Raw genomic sequence first — 23,745 nt, forward strand, 5'->3', positions numbered from 1 at the left:
AATCAGGATGCTTAGGCTGTGCCACGTTGTTAATTTTCTTTGGCACTGTGGTTACATTTCTGTCTCAGACCACAGGCAGCACGCTCCACACTTTCCACACAAATGGTACTGGGTTGGTGGTTAGCAAGAGGCGGCCAGAGGGAGCAGGTTAATTTGGGGGCATCCCAAACACAAACCTACTTAGAGTAGCCTCCATTTGAAGAGTAATCCCACTGTCAGCTGCTGGTAAAGGGTTGTGGTTTCAACACAAACATCAAGTGGAGAGAGTTGTGTCCTGAACAAGGGAGTCAGTGCTACAGAAAAAAAGAATCCTTGTTCTCATAATAAAAGCCAACATTTATTATGGAAATATTATATGCCAGCCCTTTTCATATGTGATCTCATTTACAACAATGATATGAAATAAGTATTATGAGTATCATCCCCATTTTACAGATAAGGAAACTGAGACTTGGGGATGTTAAATAAGTTTCCCAAGGTCACACAGCTCAGAAGTGTTGGATGCAGGACTGACCCAGCACTCTGTCCCTAAAACACAGTAATTAATTGTTTGGCCACAATGATTCCTGGCGCAGTCCATTGTTCCAGCTCCGCCATTAACCCAATGACATTGGTCAAATTACTCCCCTTCTATAACATGGGGAGTAGGGGACTAGATTATCTTTGTGATCTCTCATGGTCTTGACATTCTACTGTCCAATGTATTGCTTCATCTGCTGGGCGATGCTTTGGATTGGAGGAAAACTCAGTTGTGGTTGTGGCTATGGCCATGAGTAAGGGGCCAAAAGAACCCTCTTTTTCATTAGAATAAGACTGGCAAACTAAGCGCTTTGGACTGTCAATCTGGGATGAAGGCGTGTGTTGGGTGGTGGGGGGAGAGGAGGCAGGAGAGGGCAGGGAGAGCATGGAGAAAAAATAGGGAAGTTTTAAAGGCCAAGATTCCTATCCTGAAGTGGAGAAAGGAGATAAGTCTCCCACACTTAAGAGGCCCCATGATGTTGCTTTCACATCATTCAACACAGGCTCTTCTCTAAATGTTCCTGAAAGTTTGAGAAGTTTCAGGGTTATGGAAGGTATGAGGCTTATGATCACATTTTGCCAGCAGGGAAATCAAGGCAGCTCATTGTTAACCTGATTAGTCAGACAAGAAAGGTAAATAATCAGTAGACCCAGACCTCCTCCCCAGCCAGCCACTTCTTCAACCCAAAGCCCTGCCCTCCACAGGGACAGATCTTACTTTAAACTACACAAGCAGCGATCTTTCCAAATTAAAAGCAAAACTGTTCTTTGGAGTGAAGACAAACAGGAAACATCCTCAATAGCCAATAAAAAGAGATTATTTAAGTTAATGTATCATATATCCACACTATAGAATATACAAAGTAACCACTGAAAAGGATGCTATAGAAGACCAAGACATGAAAAAAATGTTCTCAATATATAGTTGATTAAAAAAAATTGCAGGTTACAAAAGAATATGCAGAATACACTCTTCTTTTGGAAAAAAAAATGATTCGCAAAAATACTGGAGCTATGGTAACAGTGATGATCCCTTGGTGATAGAATTATGAGTAATTTCTATCTTCTTAAGCTTTCTTTATATTTTCTGCTTTCTGTGATAATAACAAATTATGTGAATTAATTGATTGGTGACAATTTTTCCTCATATCTACAAATATATCTGCTTATAATTCTCACAAATCTTGTGTCAAATTTCTTTTTCATCAATGAAATAAAAATAAATCCTTTGCCTGACAGTTGTGGGCTACATTCAGCCACAGCCTTAGCCAGTGCTTCAAACTTGAAGACTATCCCCCAACTCGCTCAAGTCACCCTGGGCTTCACAATCACCTAATATCTTTGAGCCCACACAGCGCACTCAGCACAAACACAAACAGGGGACAGACTCCCCATTCTTCCATACCCAAGAACTCCCACAGTCTGTGGGGTCCTTTCAGACTTGATAAAACTCAGTCTTGTTTTAGTAAAGCCACGTGCTAAAGACACAGGGGGTTGGGGAAAGGGGAAGGTGATCGAATGAAGTGGAAATCACTCCCATCCAAGGAAAAAGTGACTCATTCAAATTCTCCTGGGCCTAAAACATGGTTCCTTTCAAATGAGGCCTCCTGTCTTTGTGGCTCTGGGCCTGTGGCCCTGGCTGATATTCAGGGATTGACTGAGTGGAAATATTTGTCTCAAGGTCTGGCAGTTTTGGTGGTAGCTAGCCCGGAGACCCTCATCTCAGGGGCAGTGTCTGGTAACAGAGTTCGTACAGTGAGGGCATGTGCTGACAGCCAGGACAGCTGAAGGGGACAGCAGACAGGCCTTTTTCTTTGGTCACTAGGCTGCAGAGTCCAAGCTGCCAGGAAACCAGTCTTGCTCTCCACTGAATTCCCAACATGTATCTGGTCTGTAGTAGGAAATCAACAAATAACTATTGCCTAATGAACAAAAGAAACTAGGGGTTAAAGAAGTGATCTAATCTTAATCAACATGAGTACAGGCCTTTAGACCTGATTCCTTTTCTCCAAAAATGTGATTGACTTTGAATATCTGTCATTAGAAAAAAAAAAAAAAACTGCAAGGATGACTTCCATTTCCTAAGTCCCTCCTCCTTTATGCTCTTAAAAATGCTAACCCCTTGAGATCACTTCTGCACTGAGCCATGTTTGTTTGAAACTGATAAATTTTTATTCAAAATTCATACAGGTGAAAAAAAAATTTCATACAGGTGAACTCCAAGCACTTTTGGCTATTTGCTAGGTTTCCTTTCACCTCCTAAAATATTTTCCCCAAGGTAAATATGAGAAATCAACCTTGGAGTGCTGAGAAGCTCCTAGAATTGGAGAAGCTGAGCCTCAGCCAGGACTGTATGTGCACTCCAAAGAGATAGAAAAAGAGACTTCAAATAAAGTAAGGAGTGTATGCAATTTAGTTGCTAATAGTTACTGCTTCTGGGCCCATCATATACAGAAAGATATGTGTGTGTGTGTGTGTACATGTGTGTAAAGTAGGAAGGACATAGCAGGGGCCCATTTAAGAGAAACTCTGCATTTTAAAAACATCATTTAGAGAATAGCCTGTTGGAGGTTGCCTGCAGCTTCAGTTTCTAGAATAAATTCATTGATCACCTGAAGCTCCTTCCCCCTTTATTTGAGGGGAGATCTCCAAGATGGGCCCTTTAGTTACCAAAAGGCAAGAATACAACCATTGTCCTTGAAACAGAACTTGAATCTGAAAGCAGATGATATAGTCTGAAAGTTTCCAATGTCTTTATACTAAAAAGCAGCTGGATGGTGAACAAAATGCAACTGGTTGGTGAATTCTCTATAAGGATAACCAACTTTTGTGTGGGCCATGTCTTTGATAAGCCAACCCCAGTTAGAAGCTGAACCCAGAAAACTGGCTCTGGGGCCAAGAGGAAGGAAGAGGGAAGTAAGGTTGCAAGCAGAAGTAAAAATAAGTCAGACTGGCTTAAAAATAAACAGCATTCACTGGCAGAGAGTCCAGTGAGCTTTAGGTGATGCTGACCTAACTCATGATATGACCAAAGAGCTGGTCTCAATCATCCTATGCCTGGCTTCCCTCATGGTCACAATATTGCTGCCACTTGCTTCCAGGCCACCTACTTCCCCATTCACATTCAACACAGGGGACAACTTCTCCAGGTACTTTCCACAGAGGAGCTAGGAAGCTTCTTTCCTAGAGCATCCTGCCAACATCCCTCCATCTCATTGGATGGAACTGGGCCACGCCCCATCCCTGAACCAATGACAGCCGCTGGCATATGCTGATGGGCTTAAATCCACCTTTGGAGCCGGTGGAGGTAGGACTCTGCTTTCCCCCAGGCACAGGAGCTGCCTGGGGAGGGCTGGATATCTGAATAATTGTGGTGCTCTTGGCAAAAAGGAAAAGGAATGAGTGCTAAAGGACCATAATCAGCAAGAAGCAATTGACTAGTAGAAGGTAGGGAGGGGGAGATCTGGAGAAGAGAAGAGCGCGGGGGATGGAGAGATGGTAGGATGCTGAGCGCTGCGCTTGTGACCCTCACCCCTACAGCACTCTCAGACACGATCTTCAGGAAAGACCACAGAAACTATGAAGTGCTTGATGTGGTTGAAGTTCTTGTAGAAACTGGTAAAGAGGCTGAGTTTTGCATCCTGGGTCGATGCAAATGAAACCAAGATAGCACATGAGAAGCCAGGGGGCCAAGACAAACGGATTCAGAAACTGTTAAACCCAAGGAAGTAGTTAACTGTTAAGCCATAACGAGGAGGACTCTGGACTTCCCTGGGATGTGAAAATTGGGAATTTAAGGGGCAGAAAGGTAGCCAGCTGACAAAGGGACTAGTCATGTAAGTTGGGTGTATATTCAGCTGTGTCGCTTTAGCAAAGGAGAGGGATCTTCTGGAGAAGGCTTGGCTGGAATTGGTACTCGCCAAACAAGCTACTTTAGAGTGATAGCTCACACTTTGAGAGAAGTGTTGTGGACTACTGCGATAATCTAGCTGCATGGTTCACTCCTCAGATGTGTGTGTATGTATGTGCATGGGGGTGGGGGGAGGGTTGTGGGATGGGAGATACAGGCCAGGCCCTGCCTGCAGGGAATGGGTGGGAGGCTCAGTTCTCTCCTCTTGAACCATGTGTGGGCTGCGTGCAAGCCTCAGGAAAATGACCAGGTGGGAACTGAAGGGGCTGGTGAGCAGGGGATGCTGTGGGGACTCAGGGACTACCTGCTTTTGGCAGCAACAGGTCATGGCAGCACCATCTAGAAGTGGGCCCTTTACTGACCTTCCAGTGACTGAGACCAGGAATGCCCTCTGGACTGAGAACAAAACCTGTAGTTTGGGGGACTCTCCAGAGAGGGATTCCCATCTTCTTCTGGTTTGTGGGAAGGAGTGTAGCCCAGTTATGTTCATATGAACACTAAAGGAGATGGGAATAGCAAAAACTAAAATGAAAAGGAAATTTAACAACAAATGTACAAATTTTATGTGAAGCTCAGTGGCTCAGAGCAGGGATTCTGGCTTCACCACATCTGTGTCTGTGGTCAAGAAACTCAGCCACTCTGTGCTTTATTTAGCTTCGCTCATCTGTAAATTGGGGACGGCAGTATTATTGTGAGGATTAAGTGGGTTAGAATAGCTATAATGTCAAGCTTCTAGAATAGTGCCTGGAATGAATGAATGAATGGCTGTAACAAGGGAACACAATGAGAAACAGAAGAAAAAGGGGATAAAAGCAACAAAATTATAGAAGCTGCAAAGCAGATGGTCAAGAGGGAACTGACCTGGTGGACCCAAGAAGTCTGACCTTTTTTTCTGAAGTAGGGGATCCCAGGAAGCACACAGTTCACACCAAGAAAGCCTCTGAAACTGAGGCTTCAGGAATCTCCAAAAGTGGAAGTGACGGGGGGAATAAGAACATGAAGCCCCCACCCCCTTCCCACCCCTGTGCTGCTGGTGACGGCCCCTCAACCTGACCAAACGAAACCTTACTCTGTTCTCTAGGACACAGGCCCAACAAGTACAAAACAAGATTCAGAGAAAATTCATATCCTTAAAGTGGGACCCACAGCACCAACCCAAACTCAGCTTCCAGACTGTTCGTAGTGAGGCTGAGACCCTCAGGCAGGACATGGGAGGGAGGAAAGATGTACACACACTGTCAGGTGGGGTTCACGTGGATGGCCCACCAAGATCCCTCTTCAGCGACTCTCACTGGTGACAAGGCTGCTCATACAAAAAGAGCTTCCAGTCACATTTTAAGGACCTCACTAAATCTGAGCCATGAATGACAGAAACCAAAACCAACAAAAAGGAAGAAAAGGAATCTGGAAAAAAAAAAAAAAAAAACAGACAAAATACAGGGAGAAAAAAAAAAGCATTAAAAAAATGATGATTAATGTCCTGGAAGACATAATACAACATATTGCATCAATAACATGAGAATGGGTTGCTATTTAAAAAAAAAAAGGCATGATTAACAGGATAAAAGAGAATCCTTGGAATTAAAAATATGAGAGTAGAAATAGCAATTTTAATCAAAAGATCAAAGGATACTGTCAAGGAAATCTTCAAGATAATAGAAAAAAAAAAGCTAACGGAAGAAAAATAAGAAGAAACCAAGGGATCAGTGTAGGAGACTCATGGCAGGCTGACGCCTCTTAAAGGGTCCACAGAAGTGAGATGCATGTCCCTCCTGGCTTCACCCTCCTGCAAGTTTATTTCAGCCAGTTTTAGGTTGTATTTGAATGTCTTCTGGGGAAACAAGGGTTTTGGAGCTTCCTAGACAATTTTGCTGACATGAATATTCTTAAGTAAATTTTGATTGCAGCAATTTTTGTTCCTGTGCTTTAAGATGTACTTTAGAAACAGAATAAATTTCTTAAGGCAGATTCATACATCTTTTTAAGACACCATGCTGTTTTGGAAAAGTATGTTAATTGGAATATTGTTGCTGTCTCATTTGAAAATACTTTAGCAGGAGAAGCACTCTAAATAGACAGACAGATGGGTTTGGAGCTGGCACAGAGATGAGTGCTGCAGGTCAGGGGGGCCCTGTCACCTTATTCTTAGAGCTTTATCCCTTACCCATCCAGAGGTCACATCGTCAACATCTTAACTGATAAAACTACATTTTAGGTAACACTTCAGGTTAAGTCCAGTTTTCAAATACTAAACCTCTAACCACATCACAAGACTATACCCACAGGGCCTGCCAACAACGTGGGGCACCCCCACTGTCTCTGGGCCTCTAAAGCAGCACAGAATGTATCATCATCCATCTCTTTGGTCAGGGATGGGAGTAGCTTTCCTACTAATAACTCTTGATGGCCCAGATAGGTGTGATGACTCCTCAAACAGGTGATGACATCTGTCAATCAGTATTTTAATACAACCAATTTATACAAAGCAAAGCATAACATACATAGTATTACATAAGCTCTCATTTTCTAAAAAAAAAAAAAAACCAAAAAAAAACCAACTGAGAATCAGGACCACATATCCCAGGGCTCAGTTAGAGTCTGCCTAAATTTAGCCATTTCCTTATATGTATGTCTCGCTAAATTCTATGTATTTGGGAAGTTGTCTGGAATACAAATGCCAGTCTTCCCCACAATATCAAGTTTTTCTCCCTTTTCAGCTGGGATATGATCTAAGGCCATGAAGTTTTGGAGCATCACATTTCTCAAAGCCACCATTCTTACAGCAACATATGTCCAATCTCTACTATGCCCTTTGTCCCTTCATACATTGGGAACTGTATATCCAAACGCTGTTCTGAAGCTTATCCTGGGTTCTTGACTCCCAGTCTCAATTTCTCTCCCCATCTCCTTTCTCTCACGGAGCCTCTGAACATCCATACATGACTCATGTATCCAGTAGGTAGAATTCGAGGCAGGCTGCTATTCTTTACCCACTATCAGAGCCCACTCTGGATGTGCATTGAGAGGTGATGGTATGGAACCATCAGGAAGTATCACAATGTTCCAGGAACTGCACCCTTCTACTTCTGCCTGGGCTTATGAACGTGTATATCCTGAACAAGGGAGTAGCTTTATGGAGTAGGTGTCTTGGGGTGTTTGAGGGTTAGATTGCCAGTTGTGAGTTCTGGGTGACCAGCTTCTGGGCATTGTGGTCCCCAACCCTGGATGTCCAGAAATTCATAGGCCTAATGTGCTCCCATCCACATCCCATGAGTTCAAGGTTTTGGTTTCCCTACCCCATAACGATGGGTGTTTTCCCTGATATTCTTCTTTGTTTATGATACTTATCAGGTTTACTACTGGGGACAGATCACCCAGAAGTCACTGGTAGCCTGTGGCTCTTGCCTGGTTTAATACCAGGCACTATGACAGCCCATTCTTCAGGAATTATGAAGTGAAGGGTCTTTCAACCTTGGAAGGGTATATTCCCTAGCATTTTCTTTTTTTGTTGTTCATTTTTCTTCTTTCTTTTCTTTTCTTTTTTTTTTTTTTTTTGGTATTGAAATATAGTCGGTTTACAATGTTGTATCAGTTTCTGGTGTACAGCATAATGTTTCAGTCGTACATATACATACATATATTTGTTTTCATATTCTTTTTCATTATAGGTTACTCAAGATATTGAATATAGTTCCCTGTGCTATATGGTATAAAATTGTTGTTTATCTGTTTTATATATAGTAGTTGGTATCTGCACATCTTGAACTCCCAATTTATCCCTTCTGTATGATCCAGCAATCCCACTCCTGGGCATATACCTGGAGGGAACTCTAACTTGAAAAGATACATGCACCCCAATGTTCATAGCAGCACTATTTACAATAGCCATTCATGGAAGCATTTTCTTGACGTAGATCAATTCTTTATCAAGTCCCTGATTGCCCTAGGGTTGCCACAGCCCTGCCTAGTAGGGCTGTGATTACATTACCTCTCAAGTCATAGCTGGCTCCTTACATAAGCACTGTACACAGTGCTAGGGCAAGCTGATTGGCTTTAATCTTATTCCAACCAGTATCATAGCCCAACACGTCCCAGACTAACCTCACCATTATTGAATGAGCAGTAGGGACTCTGTAAATTTCTCCCCACAAATAACAGGGCACAGTTGGCGCTGGCTTACCACCACTTGGGCAGAGCTTGTGGCCCTCCAGAGTCCCAGAGGTGACCATTCAGCCTTTTGCCCCATGCAACAAACAGGAGGGGTGGTAAAGAAAGCATGATGTCAGGTCTGGCCCATCTTCAATTCCTCCCTAGTGTCCTCTAAAGCTCTTGGTTCAGGAGTGTCTGAAGATGGACAAATCATCAGGGGCAGTTGGTAGGAGTGATTCATTCCAGAATAAGGGTGAGGGGAAATTCCAGAATAACAGATAATCAATGGACCTAGTGAGTTGCCCATCCTGGAGGGATGTCTCCAAAGAAAAAACTAGGTGGTAAGGAACTGCATAAATATAATGAAAGTGTTCTAGTGCTGATGGATAATTTGGGGATAAATTTGTGATAAGCACTAAAAAATCAAGCAAACAAAAAAAGAGAGGGAGAATTATTAACCCAACAGGAGAGAGAGAAAGATAAAGAAAAAAATAACTGTAGTACATTATATGATTCAATTCTAAATAATATATACATTTTCAAAACAATATTATCACTAAGTATTGGTTTCACTAAAAATTATGCCATAACTTTATTGGGAGGATGGAAGGAGGAAAAGGTGGGATGAGTTCTTCAAGCTACACCTTCATCTTCCAAAGTAAAAGATCAACAGACTATATCAAAAACAAAAAATAATCAAGAAAGGGCAATACATGCAAAGCAATTAGAAATCTAAGCAAATATCAGAAGGAAGAGCTAAAACTATGGTTGTCTTTAGAGAGTAGGGACAGGAGACAACTATTTTTGATATACATCTTATAGAATTATTTGGCCTTTTTAATCTGTTTCTCAAAAGATAGATACATTTATACATAAAATCAATTAAATAAAAAATTTAAGCATGCTCATTTTTATAGAAAAAAAAACATTGATCTTCTATCTCTAAGAGTGGAGGAGCTCACAAATACTATGAGCATGATTTTTTTCACCTACAAAGAGTGGGCATTTTTAAAAATACGTAATAAAATTCAACTATAAAGTAAAAATTAAAAACAAAAAATTTTTTAATATAAACCTAATTACACTGCCTTATTTAAATCATAATTAAAAATGTCTGTTATTACAGATACTTTATGAAAATACTTACCATTGCTTTCTAGTTGGATACTGGATTTTTTTTCTTGGAGAGATCCAATGAGCAATGTAGTGTATAGAACAATGCCCGGCACACAGTGGGCACTCAATAAATGTTTGTTAAATGATAAATGAATGAATGAGAAATACTAATTTTCTGAACATTTGTGAACATCTGAATGAGTGACAGAGGGTTCCTTGAAAGCAGAGACTTTTTGGGTCCTGATCTGGGATAAACGATGTGACCCACTATGCACCTAGCACCCAGACATCATAGACATACAAAATAGGCACCTTTTGAGCTGTCTTGCATACAGATTCTCACAGATTCCTAACTTCTGAATGTCCTTCCCCTAATTTATAGTAAGTGAAATGACAGGGAATCTTTACTCATTCATTCATTCAACAAATATGTAATGCCTTCAGTGTACCAGGCACTATTCTAGGCTCAGTTTAACAAACTGACCAAAATCTCTAGCCTCATGGAGCTTACTTTCTACTGCAAAGAGACAAACAATAAGCAAGATAAATAAATAAAATATGTACATGTTAAATGGTAATGAGTGACAAAGAGGAACATTTAAGCAAGGAAGGGGGATAGAGACGGTCAGGGTTGCAGTAAGGAGGAAGGGCTGTAATTAAAATTAGAGTAGCAGAGAAAGTCTCCTGGAGGTGAAGGTGTGTTAAGACCTGAAGGCAGTGAAGGGGGAGCCATCTGAGCCTCCGCTCCTCCTCCTCCTCCTCCGGGCCCCTGAGAGTGGGAGTAATGTCAGTTAACTCAGAGAAAGGATACGAAGATTCTAGAGATTGAATTGTTTGCTCTCTTCCATGACTTTTGTGATGTTATCAGAGAAACCTCTCTCTCCATCTATCTGCTCAAACCCCAAAGACAACATCTCCCTCCCTCCACCCATCATATCACATCACACAATATAAAGCGAAAGGTCATCTGTATTGACCAGCATCAGTAACTTATAAATAGGTTTATAAATAAAGTGTAGCATTGTAGTCATCACCTTTTTTGTGTGTGAGACATAACTGATTTATAACATTGTGTACATTTAAGATGTACAACATGTTGGTTTGATGTATTTATATACTGCAAAGTGATTACCACTGTAGCCTTAGCTAACACCTCTATGATATCACATAATTATCATTTATTCTAGGGGGAGAAAACATTTAAGAACTAGTCTCTTAGCAACTTTGAAGTCACCTCTCTAATAGGCCAAGATGATTTCCATTTTTATTCTAAAATGGTCTCAAGTTATAAACCAGCCAACTAACCCTTATCCAGAGCTTTGTTTGCCAGACACTGTGCTAGATGCAGGGGGAACAAATACAGCCCTTTCCATCCTGGACCCCCCGATCACAGGTACCAGCAAAAACACTCCTTTACATCTGAGCTCTGAGGCCAGACTGCCTGGATTCAGATCTTGGCTCTATCACATATTACGTGAGTCATCTTTGGCAGATTACTTGTGTGTGCTTCAGTTTCCGCATCTATAACGTGGGGGTAAAAATAGGTTACTTGTAAGGATTACATGAACTAATATATTTAAAGTGTTTATAACAATACCTGGAATGTTACAAGCTCTCAACAGATGTTAGCTTTAGAAATGACATAGAAAACTTATAATATTAAAAAAAAAAAAACATTTGTAACATCTAGTTTTTCCTGGGAGGGAGAGAGCTAATATCCACAAGTCTGACCTGTGTAACTGAATGAATTCCTCCTCCTCCACACATCTCTGTTTGCATCCAACGATGTACACAGGGACTTAGGACTGGTGGGGAGAGTGGGAGGTAGGAAGGTTTTTCTTCTTTTTTTTTTTTTCAATTTTATTGATATAAGCTCTTTATTATTTCCTTTGTTCTGCCTGTTCTAGGTTTAATTGCTCTTCTTTTTCTTGTTTCTTAGGGTAGAACCTTAGATTACTGGTTGGAGACACTGCTTCTTTTCTAATATAAGCATTTGAATGCTATAAAATTTCCTCTAAGCACTTCTTTAGCTGCAATCCACAAATTAGATATACTGTATTTTCATTTTTATTTGGTTCAAAGGATTTTTAAATTTACCTTGAGGCCCATGGGTTACATAGAAGCGTATTAACTGCCAATATTTGGTGATTTTCCAGATATCTTATCGTTACAGAATTCTAGTTTAATTCCATTATACTCCAAGAACATACTTTGTGAGATTTCCTTTTTTTTTTTTTAAACCTTTCCACCTGCCCTCCACCCCACTGGCCCAGCAGGGGCACTCTGCACATTGTCCAGGCAGCACCACCACTCTCACACAGGGGCCAAAATTCCAAGAGCCAAGAAGAGGTTTCCATTTTAAAAACTATGTTAAGGAGAAGGAGGGTATAGCTCTTCGGTAGAGCCCATACTTAGCATACACGAGGTCCTAGGTTCAATCCCCAGTACCTCTATTAAAAAATAAATAAACCTAGTTACCCCCCACAAAAAAGAGACTAAAACAAACAAACAAAAAGATCAACTAAAAAAAAAGTGTGTTAAGGTTTTCTTTATGAGTCAATATATGGTCTGTTCTGGAGAATATTCTGTGTGCAGTTGAAAAGGCTGTTTTCTGCTGCTGAGTGGAATATTCTATAATCGTAAATTAGGCCAAGTTGGTTAATGATATTATTCAGATCTTCTGTGCCTACTGATTTCCTGTCCACTTTTTCTATCAATGATTGAAGTCTCCATCTGTAACTGTGGCTTTTTCTCTTTCTCCTTCCAGTTCTAGCAGCTTTTCTCTGCGTCTCTTTGAGTACTGCTGTTAGTGGGCACACATTTCGTATCTCTGTGTCTTCTTGGAGGATTGAACCCTTTATCATTATGTGTCAGCACCATTTATCCCTGGTAACACTCCTAAGGGTGAAGTGTACTTCTTCAGGTATTAATATAATATAGCTATTCTAGCTTTCTTCACTGTTTGTATGACATTTATTTTTCATAATTTCCTCATAATGTATCTATGTTTTTATATTTAAAGTGATTCAATATCTTGTGGCCTGATATATATGCAATGGGAATACCAGAAGGAGAAGAGGGAGAGAGTGAGGCAGAAGAGATATTGAAAGAACTAATGGCTGAGAATTTTCCAAACTTCCTGACAGACAGCAAACAAACCCAAAAGCTCAGAAACATCAAGCAGCAAACAAACAAAAACATCATACCTTGGTATATCATTTTCAAACTGCAGAAAATAAAAGATGAAAAGCAAATCTTGAAGGCAGCCAGAGAAAAAAGGTACGTTACGTTCCCTGGGGAAGACAGGAGACTCTCAAAGAGTAGTCAGGAACAACATTCCAGTGCCCCTTTAGAAGGTCATAAAGGCAAAAAGAAAAAAAAAATCTAGACTTCACCAAACTGAGCACCTGTATTGCAGCAATCTTGAAACTTTTAATAACATGTCTTTGAGCACAAGATATTAGAGAAGACTCTTACTCAAAGTAATCCAGGAAAATGACTCCCCACACACCGTATACTTCTGTTACCAGTTTCTTCATCAACCTGCCTGCTCTTCCCGCCGACCCTGCTAGTGACTTCTGAGCTGTCCTCCCACAGGCCCTACAAAGGGGAGTTGCAGAAGAGCCCGACACCTGCAGGCACATTCAACCTCGGGGAAGGAGACTGAACATGTTGCCAGTTGCGAATGACCCACCCAAACTTCCTGAAACAGAGGCTGGAGGGGGAGGGAAAGGGATTTACCACAACTGCTCTCACAAGAATCAGAGGGGCCACTAGCGAAGAGGCTAGAGGGTATGGAACCAGGGCTGCTGGCGATGTCCAGCTGACCAGCTTCAGCACCTACACTCTGGTTTCCATACCTCCACAACAGAGAGAGAAAAACCAAAGCAAAAGAAAAAAAGAAGACAAAGAAAAATTATAACAATAGCAAAGTGAGTAGTGGAAACAATCCAGGACACAGTATGAGAAGGAAATGAGAATGTGTTTGTTAAAGAAAAGCCTACACGTGAGATGGTAGACAGGAAAACTGGAAAATAAAATGTACCCCATGACACAGAACAGTTAAATGATGTGCAACAGATGTGAATGTGTATGGAGGAGAAAAGGAAATGAAGAGACTGACAGAAAGAAAGCACATAGTGGCTCTGAGAGGGTGAGTGGGTCTCCTGGAGCAGGGCTGACTCCCCAAAGCACGGGGATATGTGTCGTCCAAGGACGGTGCCAAGGAGGGGAGGCAGGAAAAGGGTGTTGGTGCCCATATACACAAGTGATCAAATTAAACAGTCTTCTCTCCATAATCTCTTTTTACCTTGAAAGTATTGAGAAAAATTATTAATGTGCTCACAGTGGATCAAGAGACTCACGATTTAAATGATCTGTGGGTCCTAATTAGCAGTCATAAGCCTCCAATGTCCTTAAACATGTGCAGAAGGGTGTTAAGCCCCAGCTGCTCCTGGGCTCTCACCTGGATCAAGGCTTCCTCAATTTACCAAGTAACTTTATTTTTAAGGACAGAATCCAATTCATTTTCCAAATAGCTCCCTCTGGAGTCCCAAACAGCACTCGCAGTGACAGCAAGGGGACGCCCTCCCTGCAGTCAATTCTCCATCCCATTTGTTCACAAGCCAAATTTTGCACCTCCAACACACTATGTATTTTAGGGAGATTAAAAATTCATATCCCCAACTTAGTGACATAAAGGATCACACTTCAGCATGCACACACACAAAAAATCTGAAATTAGGCTTGGGGTCAAAAAATCTGTCCTAATGCAGCAGGACACGATAGCCCTGACTATCCCCAGGGGGACCAGAAATGGTGGGAGATTGCATGTGCTATTAGCCTGTTTTCACACTGGACTTAGCAGCTACTAGAAAGGTGATGGTTCTCCGGAAATTACAGAATGATTGATTGGATTCTTTTTGTCTGTATTAATTAATGGAGGAACTGGGATTTTCTTCCTTGCTTGCATGATTTCCTGTTAGTAATTAGAATATTAAAATCTTATGGGACGATAAGGTGACCAAAGTCTGAGTCTGAAACTCTTTAGTGACCATACTCCCTTAGGAAGAAATAGGCAAGGCATTATTCTGAATCCTCAGATTTCAACTGTGTGTGACAGAACACGGAGTTGCATTAGAGTTTTACTGTCCGAGTAAGAGGATACAGTGTGAGGAGGCAGGCTTTTATGAGACCCAAATTACTATGAACATTTACTGCACGTTATTAAATTTTTACCTCAAGTCCTCCGAATGCCTGCCCTTGTTTTTCTTTCCTGGACCAATTCCCAGCTCCCTGTTGAACTTGGGTGCCACACATGTTGGACAAATCTGTAGAGGATGCTCTGCTCAGGGTCCTGTTGCCACCTGCAGTGAGAGGAGACAAGTGGGCCCCTGCCCTTGGGGAGAGAAGGACCCCTCCCTGAGGTGAGCATCTCCATCACAGAAAGGCTCACTGTGGAGAGGAAAGCACTTCTCCTGCCAGGAGCTCAGCTGGCCTCTCAAACCAAGCTTAAGTGTCTGACAGGAACAGCGAGCTCTCCCAGGAAGCCAGCACTTCCTGGGTTCTAGGAGCTTCCTGACCAAAGCTCCAGCCTGGTAGCCAATGCCCTGTCTATTGAGGTGCTGATGGGACCCTCAGAGAATCATCTATCAGGAACCAGGGAATTGCACCTTCATTCATCGGGACTTCCTTGGGGTTATGGACTGAACTATTTCTCACAAAAAGATATGTTGAAATTCTAACCCCCATTACCTCAGAACATGACCTTATTTGAGATGGGGTCTTTACAGAGAGAATCAGGGTAAAGCAAGGTCATTAGGGTGGGTTATAATCCTCTATGACTGGTGCCCTTATAGAAAGGAGAAATTTGGACACAGAGACAATGAGCTTAGAGGGAAAACAATGTAAAGAGACACAGAAAAGACACCATCTACAAGCCAAAGAGAGATCCTGGAATGATCTTTTCCTCACAGCCCTCAGAAGGAAGCAAACCTTGATTTTGAAAAATCTAGACTCCGTAACTGAAACAATACATTTCTGTTGTTTAAGCCACCCAGTTTGTGGTACTCTGTTACAGCAGCCCTAGGGAAACTAAGCTAATACACTTGGCTTCCTCTCCTCCAAGACTAAGCAGGTCAAGACCAACCAGGAGCTTATCTACATCTAAGCCGGTCCTGTTTCAGGTGGGATTCCGCAACGGAGTGAGGGAAATGAGCTAGCAAAGGCCAAGCAGTGTTACTAGGAATATACGGGATCCAGTCCCTCATGGGGATTGAGTCCCTTGACTCAAAATCTAAATGTAATGGACACATATACTCTGTGTGTGTGTGTGTGTGTCCCCCATTGGATAGTGGGTGTGAAATGGCTACCCAGAATTGGGGTCCCAGGAGGCTCCCACAGGCCCTGGTCAGGGTGTGTAGGGTGTGTGCAGGCAGTATCATGCCTTCCATATTTCTGCCCCACCCAACAGTTCTTTGGTCTCTGGTCAGAAGGTAAAGCTTTCTGCCAAAATAGCAAAATACAGATTTGTCTCTAAAAATAAATTAATAGAAAAATATTAAGTTTCTCGAAAGGAAAGTTTCCATAGACATAAAGAGTGACAGCTTTAGCTGAATTCCATGATCTAAATGATCAGTTGCTTCTTTTTAAAATCTGCTAAGAAAAAAAAGTTACAGACAAGGTTGTACTTGAGTTTAACTGAAACAAAACAGAGAAATTGGATTTTTTTAACTAGTCAGGTTTCTATAAATGGAATTAAAAATGTATAGATAAGACATTAAAAAGAGGAAACAGAAATGAGTATCTCATAGTGACAGCTTCACACACATTTATCTGCCCTCACCTTTCCCTTCCTCCCTCCACATAAATTCATTCCTGGCTAGAGTTGCCAGAAAAAAAATACTGGGCACTCAAGTCACATTTGAGTTTCAGGTAAACAAGGAATACACACACACACACACACACACACACACACACACACACACACACACACACACACACACACATTTAGTACACTACATGTATATACTATAGACATATATGTATATTTACTAAATATTTATATGTATATAAAATGTAATATATATTTAGTGTATTTTTCCAAACATATAATATAAAATACATATATACTATAAATTTAAGCAAAAGTATGTGCCAAATATTGCATGAGGCACACTTAAATACTAAAAAATAATTTGTTGTCCATCTGAAATTCAAGTTTACCTGAGCATCCTTTTGTGTGTGTGCTAAATCTGGCCACCCTGTTGTGGCCCCAAAGCGAGGCCCCTGACGATTCCATGGAGAGTGTGGCGGCGCGTCCTAAAGAGGATTATATTTATCCCGGGGGTGGCTGTTTCCGCCCTGCTCTAGCGAGAGGCCCTAAAGTTCACAGGGTCACCCCTCTGAGGCAACGACCGTAGGTAGCTGTCCTCCCCCAGGGTGGGGGGCAGGGGACTAGGGCCCGGGGACAGCGGGCGAGTCCCTTGGGGGCAGGGCGCCCGCTCTGTGCATCCGACAGGCCAAGGAGCGAAGCGGCAGGGACTCCCTTTTGCCTCCAGGGGTCCAAGGAGAAGCAGCTCTCCGTCGTGGGAAAGGGCAAAGGGGACGTGGTCGGGACTTCAGGGTGGGTAAAACGGCGATACCCGAGGCCAGCGGCGCTGGGGAACTTCAGCCGCGATCCCGCCACAGCGGTTCGGGCCGCGGGCTTCAGAGACGGGTCCCGGATGTCCCGGATCCCGCCAGCCAGTGCCTGACCTCCGCCGGCGGCTGGCGCTCCCTGGCGGCCACAGCTGGACGCGCCACTCGCTCAAGCCGTTCCCGCTTGAATCCGGACACCCGGTTCTGAGCGCCTGCACTTCGTGGCGGAGCGGGGCGAGGCGAGAGTCCTGGAGGAACTACTGCTTCCTGGGACAGGGAAGAAGAACGTCACCGAAGACACCTCTTTCAGGGTCTTCACGAACAAGGGAATCACAGCTACGAGTTCCCCAAACATCTACCTGGTCACCTAGTTCTGGTGGCAGAACTGAGCCCCTGGTAGAAAATCCCCCAGGGGCAATCCCACTGTTCCTGAGAGCATCTTTGCTCATCTCCTCTGCAGGTATAGGTAGCTTAATGCTCTGATGGCCCCACCACTTAGACCACTTTGAGTAAATGTGATACGGAATCCACCTTTTCAAATATAAGACGTGCCAAACTGTAAGAAAAAAATACAAGCAGATGTCTTGCTCACTCAGAATTAGTAATATCCTCAGACTCTTGCTCCAAACTCAAAATAAGAAGAGCCAGGTCTTGGGTCTTGTTTTACATTATTCACACAGTGATCCCAAACTCTCCCCTTCCCACAATGCTGTGTGGATGTTCTCCAAGGCCGACAGAAAAATCAAGAGGCAGGTGTTCTAACTGAAACCCAAGGGCCAGAGACGGCCTAATAGCTGACCAACTGTCTCTCACCCTCCTTCTCCACCCCAAGCAAGATAACTCACAAACACGGTTAAAGTCTGCATGGTGGGTGGTTAATTTTATGTGTCAACTTGACTGGGTCAAGGTACTCTGATATTTGCTCAAACATTGGGCTGTTGTTACTGTGAAGGAATTCTTTAAAACAAGATTAACATTTCAGTCAGTAGTCTTTTAGTAAAGCAGTCTGTCCTCCATAATGTGAGTGGGTCTCATCCAATCAGTTGAAGGCTTCAAAAGGAAAAAGATTGACTTCTCCCAAGGAAGGAGGGAATTCTGCCTGCAGACTGCCTTTGGACTCAAGACTGCATCAACTCTTGCCTGATCTCCAAGCCTGCTAGCAGCCCACCCTGGAGATTTTGGACCCTTTACAGTAGTGTGAGCCAGTTCCTTAAAATCTCAATTTCCCTCTCTTTCTCAATCTCGCTACCTCTCTGTCCCTGTCTCTCAGATATGTAGATATAGAGATAGGTAGATACAGGTTCACTAATAGGATGTATATCTATAGATACCTATAGATACATTCTGTTCGTTCTCTTTCTCTGGAGAACCCTGCCTAATTCAATTTCCCCACAGCCTGGCACCCAGCTTAGCCCAGACCCATCCCTTTCTCCTAATCCAGAATTTGGCTCCAACAATACCTCTCTTTTGTCTTGTAAGTTTTTCCTCTCCAGTAGATGATCTCTTTCTGTGTAAAACATACTGTTGTTTCTCTCCTCTTAATAAAAAAAAAAAAAATCTTGATCTCATTTCTCTTCCAGCGGCTACCCTCTTTCTTTGGTCCTCTTTGTAGCAACATTCCTCTAAAGTGTTGTGTACGCTTTCTGTCTGCAGTTCTCTCCTCCCATTCTCTCTGCCTTTTTATTGTGAAATACAACACATATTCAAAAAAGAGGGAGTGGAGGGTAAAAACAGAACTATACAGCTTAATAATTTATCCAAAACAAATACTGCTACCACCATCCAGGTCAAGAAACAGGACATTAGCAAGAGCGCAGAGTCCTTCCTCATGTCCCCTCCCACTTCCTACCCTCCCCCGCCCCCGTCTGCCCCCAGAGGTAGCCACCATCCTGCCTTTAATGAGCATCACTTCCTTGCTTTATTTTATTGTTTTACCTTCTAGGCATGCATCCCTGAGCACTGTACTTTTAGTTTTACCTGTTTCTTGAACTTTAAATAATGGAATAATCACATCTACAAAACAGAAACAGACTCACAGACATAGTAAACAATCTTATGGTTACTGGGGCAAGAGGGTGGGAAAGGATAAATTTGGGAATTGGAGATTTGCAAATGTTAACTACTATATATAAAAATAGATAAAAAAAACAAATTTCTTCTGTATAGCACAGGGAACTACATTCAATATCTTGTAGTAACCTTTAATGAAAAAGAATATGAAAACAAATATATGTTTATATATATGCATGACTGGGACATTATGCTGTACACCAGACATTTTGACACATTGTAACTGACTTATACTTCAATTTAAAAAAAATAATGGAATAATCAAAAATGTGTCCTGTGGCTAGGTTTTCACCCATGTTGACAAATGTAACTGCATTTCATTTATTTTCATTACTTTATAGGATCCCACTGCATTACTTATTGATTGTCGTGTAACAAATTACCCCAAGATTTAGCAGCTTAAAACTAACATTAATTATACAACCTATGTCCTGAGAGTCAGGAATCATTTGTGGCTTTGCTGGATGTTTGGTTTTGGGTCTCTCCTGTAGTTACAGTCAAGCTGTCATCTGGGCTGTAATCTCTGAAGACTTAACTCAGGCACTTCCAAATTCACTCACATGGCTTTTGACAAGAGACCAGCTCCTTGCCACATGGGCCTTTCCATAGGGCTGCTCATGACATAGATTCCCCAGAGCAAATAGTCCAAGAGAAAAAACATGAGTGAAGGAGCTCCCAAGATGGAAGCTGCAATGTTTTTTATAATCTAATCTCAGAAGTGACACACCATTACTGCTGCTGTGTGCTGTTGATCACACCAACCATCCTGGTCCAGTGTGGGAGGGGACCACTCAAGGATGTGAAAACCAAGAGGCAGGAATCACTGTGGACCATCTTGGAAGCTACCCACCACAACCTTCATATAAACATAGAAGACTTTATTTATCCATTCTATTATCAATCAATATTTGGGTTATTTCTAGTTTGGAGCTGTTATGAATAGGGCTTCTATGACCATTCTTGTCCATGTCTATTGGTGCATATGTGCATACAAATACCTGGAAGTATGACTGCTAGGTTACTGCCTGTGCATCACTGTCAAGTTTAATAACTAGTGGCAAACTGCTTTATGAAGTGATCTACATAGTTACATTCCTACCAGAAGGAGATGAGATTTCCAGTTGCTAAATGTCCTCACACCATTTGGTATTGTCAGTCTCTTCTGCTTCTCTCATTCTGGTGAGCATGTAGTAATACCTCACTGTGGTTTTCACTTGCATTTCCCTGATGGATAAAGAGCTTGAACGGCTTTCACGTATGTCTTTGGACCTTGGGATATAGGGTTTTGTGAACTGTAGCAGACATGGAGACACAGCACTCAGCTCCTCCTTCCTAGAAGGACTGGCTGCCCAGCAGCGGAGAGTGTGGTCCCCAGACAGCCTCCAGCCAGCAGCGCGTTCAGGGTCAGCCTCAACCACAGAGAACCACCTTGTCCAAGGTCACGCTCTTCTGGGGAGCCCATGCTCTGACTGAGCAAGGCGGACTCTGCAAGCACAGCCATTTCAACCTGACATGGGACGTGGGACACAGGACACATTACTGAGCAACCCCCACTAGGTTAGTCCAGGCTTTGCCGGGCTGACATCGAAGCTCAACTCCTTTCTCTGCCAATCCTGCAGTTCCTCCCCCATTTTGTTCACAATAAGCATCTTGATTTTTAATAAACATCTTGCACCACAAACTCCTTCTCAGGGTCTGCTTCTGAAGAGCACCATACTTTGAAAATCTAGGACACAAAGTGTCTTTTTAAGCCTATTGCCCATTTTTCTATTGAGTTGTCTTCTTCTATTTTTCTATTTCTATTTTTCTATTGAGTTATCTTTTCTCTTACCAATTAGTAGGAGTTATTTGTTTAGCATGGATGCAAGTCCGTTGTCAATTACATGTGTGGCAAATGTCTTCGCCCGCTCTGGGGCTTGCTTTTCATTTCTTTATTGTGTCTTTAAAGAACTGAAGTCTTTTATTTGGATGTAATTCAGTTTCTCAGTTTTTTTCCTTTTTAGACATGCTCTTTATATCCTACCCTAAGGTCATGAATAAACATACTCTCCTGTATTCCTTTTATTGTTTCCTATATTCCTTTCTCCTTTTATTGTTTTGCCCTTCAATTATAGACTTACATGCCACCTGGAATTAATTGTTGCATAAGTGACACAGGAGCCGTGTATCATTTTCTTCTCCCCCAAATGAATATCCTATTGTCTCAGCACCATATTTTGAAAATGCCTTCCTTTTTTTTTTTAATGAGGGGGAAGCAATTGGGTTTATTTATTTATTTATATTTGGAGGAGATACTGGGGATTGAACCCAGGACCTCCTGCATGCTAAGCATATGCTCTACCACCTGAGCTATACCTTCCCCCTTGAAAATGTCTTCCTTTGCCCCACTGTTCTGCAGAGCGAGCTTGTCGCCTATATCAAGTGTGTGAGTCTGTCCACATGTGTGGGGTCGTTTCTGGATTCCCATCTGTATCATTGGCCTCTTTGCCCTTGTCCCAGTACCACACTGTCATACTTCCCATTCTAACTTTCAAGCCTGCTCGGAGTGGGGTTACGTCTCCAGCTGTCCCACTGACGTGGCTCTTAGGAAGCTCAGCACCACCCCCGCTTGACTAAATCCAGTGGTCAGTTCTCAGTGCTCATCTTTCTTGCCTTCTCAGTGCAATTGACACCGGTGATACCTCTTTCTTGACAGTGTTTGCTGGGACACCACACCTTGGTTTTCCTCCCAACACGCTGTGTGCTCCTTCTCCGTGTCCTTCCCCATTTCCTCCTCTTCTGCCCGGCCTGACACTGTTAACTCTCCTCAGAGTTCAGACGCCTCTGCTCTTATTTCTTCGTCGATCTCATTCAGAGAGTAAATGCCATTTTACCTCAAATTTCTATTTTTGTTGGACCTTGTTCTTAAACTTTACACTTATATACTCGCTGCCTACCTAACTTTTCCCTTTGAAGAATCTCAGACTAACATACCCAGCACAGAGCTTATAATTTTTTCCCCCCAAATCCACTCTACAATCTTGCCTTGACCTTCTCAGCTGATGGCACCTCCATCCTTCTAGTTGCTCAGGCACAAAACATTAGAAGCTTCTTTACTCGACTCTTCCTCTCATAACAGCACATCCGCTTCATTAGAAAATCCTGCTGGGTTTACCTTCAAAATATGCACATCCTAAATCCAAACATCGCACCCCACCTCGCAGCTGTCACCTCATCAGAGCCTCCATGGGGACAAACAGGTAGCTATGCAGGCAGGCCTCGTTTTATTGTGCTTTGCAGAGATTGCTTTTTTTTTTTTTTTTTAACAAATTGAAGGTTTGTGGCAACCCTGAAAGTCTATCAAAGCCATTTTCCATACAGAATTTGCTCACTTCATGACTCTGTGTGTGTCACATTTTGGTAATTCTCACATTTCAAACTTTATAGTATTTGCTATGGTGATCTGTGACAGTGACCTTTGATGTTACTATTGTGAAAAGATTATGACTCACTGAAGGCTCAGATGATGGTCTGCTTTTTAGCAATAAAGTATTTTTAATTAAGGTATTTATGTTGTTTTTTTAGGCATAATTCTGTCGCACACTTAATAGACGACAGTATGGTGCAAACATAACTTTTACATGCACTGGGAAACCAAAAATTTCTTGTGACTCAGTTTATTGTGATATTCGCTTTATTTTATGCGGTCTGGAACAGAGCCACAGTATCTCTGAGGTGTGCCTGTTACAGCGCTCATTGCCTTATAACACATAAAATTTCCAGGGAGGTTTCTGCAGTAAGCACCTAATTGGTCTTCCTACTTCAATCTCTCTCTCCTTAGGTTTTGTTGTTGTTGTTGTTGTTGTTGTTTTTACACAATAGCCAGAGGGATCTTTTTAAGACAAAAACGCAAGGTCCTGTCACTCCTCTGCTCAGAACGCTGCAGTGGCTCCCACCTCACTCAGAGTAGAAGCCGAAGTCCTAGCAACAGCCTACACGAGTTCCCGCCTGCTGCAGCCTTGATCTCGGGCCTATCTCTGAGCTCCCCTCCCGCTGCTCTCCCCTCCAGCAACTGGCGTCTCTAACAGTCTACACACAAGCCAGCTGCTCCCGCCTTAGAGCCCGTGTGTCAACTTTGCTCTCTGTCTGGAACACTCTTCCCCCAAATAGCTGCACGGCTAACTTCTTCACCCCTTCAAGCCTTGGCCCAGCTTTGAAATGCAATCTGTCTTGACCACAGAAATTGAAACCTGCTCTCCTTCTGCCCTCCTTGCCTTTCTCTAGTGTTTCTTTTATCCATCACACTTGTCTGTCACCTTTGATTATACTATTTAAATTAGTTATCAACTGATTATGTATGGAAG

At 42.4% G+C, this 23,745-nt stretch overlaps 1 protein-coding gene across 2 annotated transcripts in view; it reads right to left on the bottom strand.

Annotated features, from left to right (window-relative positions):
* Positions 1-19,027, bottom strand: part of SCML4 (Scm polycomb group protein like 4) — a 122,375-nt gene extending 103,348 nt beyond the window's left edge. Inside the window, exons 1-3 of one of the 2 annotated variants that reach the window (XM_032484637.1) lie at positions 18,793-19,027; positions 16,919-17,599; positions 14,933-15,060 (exon numbers count right to left, since the gene is read on the bottom strand). In XM_032484637.1, the coding sequence (XP_032340528.1) occupies positions 14,933-15,060; positions 16,919-16,994 (204 nt within the window). In that variant the 5' untranslated portion in view covers positions 16,995-17,599; positions 18,793-19,027. Of the gene's footprint in view, positions 1-14,932; positions 15,061-16,918; positions 17,600-18,792 lie in introns of those variants that run through there. The other variant, XM_032484640.1, reaches the window with a different exon arrangement.
* Between the last annotated feature and the right edge of the window lie 4,718 nt (positions 19,028-23,745).

The sequence above is a fragment of the Camelus ferus genome, chromosome 8 (assembly GCF_009834535.1).
Source record: "Camelus ferus isolate YT-003-E chromosome 8, BCGSAC_Cfer_1.0, whole genome shotgun sequence".
NCBI lineage: Eukaryota > Metazoa > Chordata > Mammalia > Artiodactyla > Camelidae > Camelus > Camelus ferus.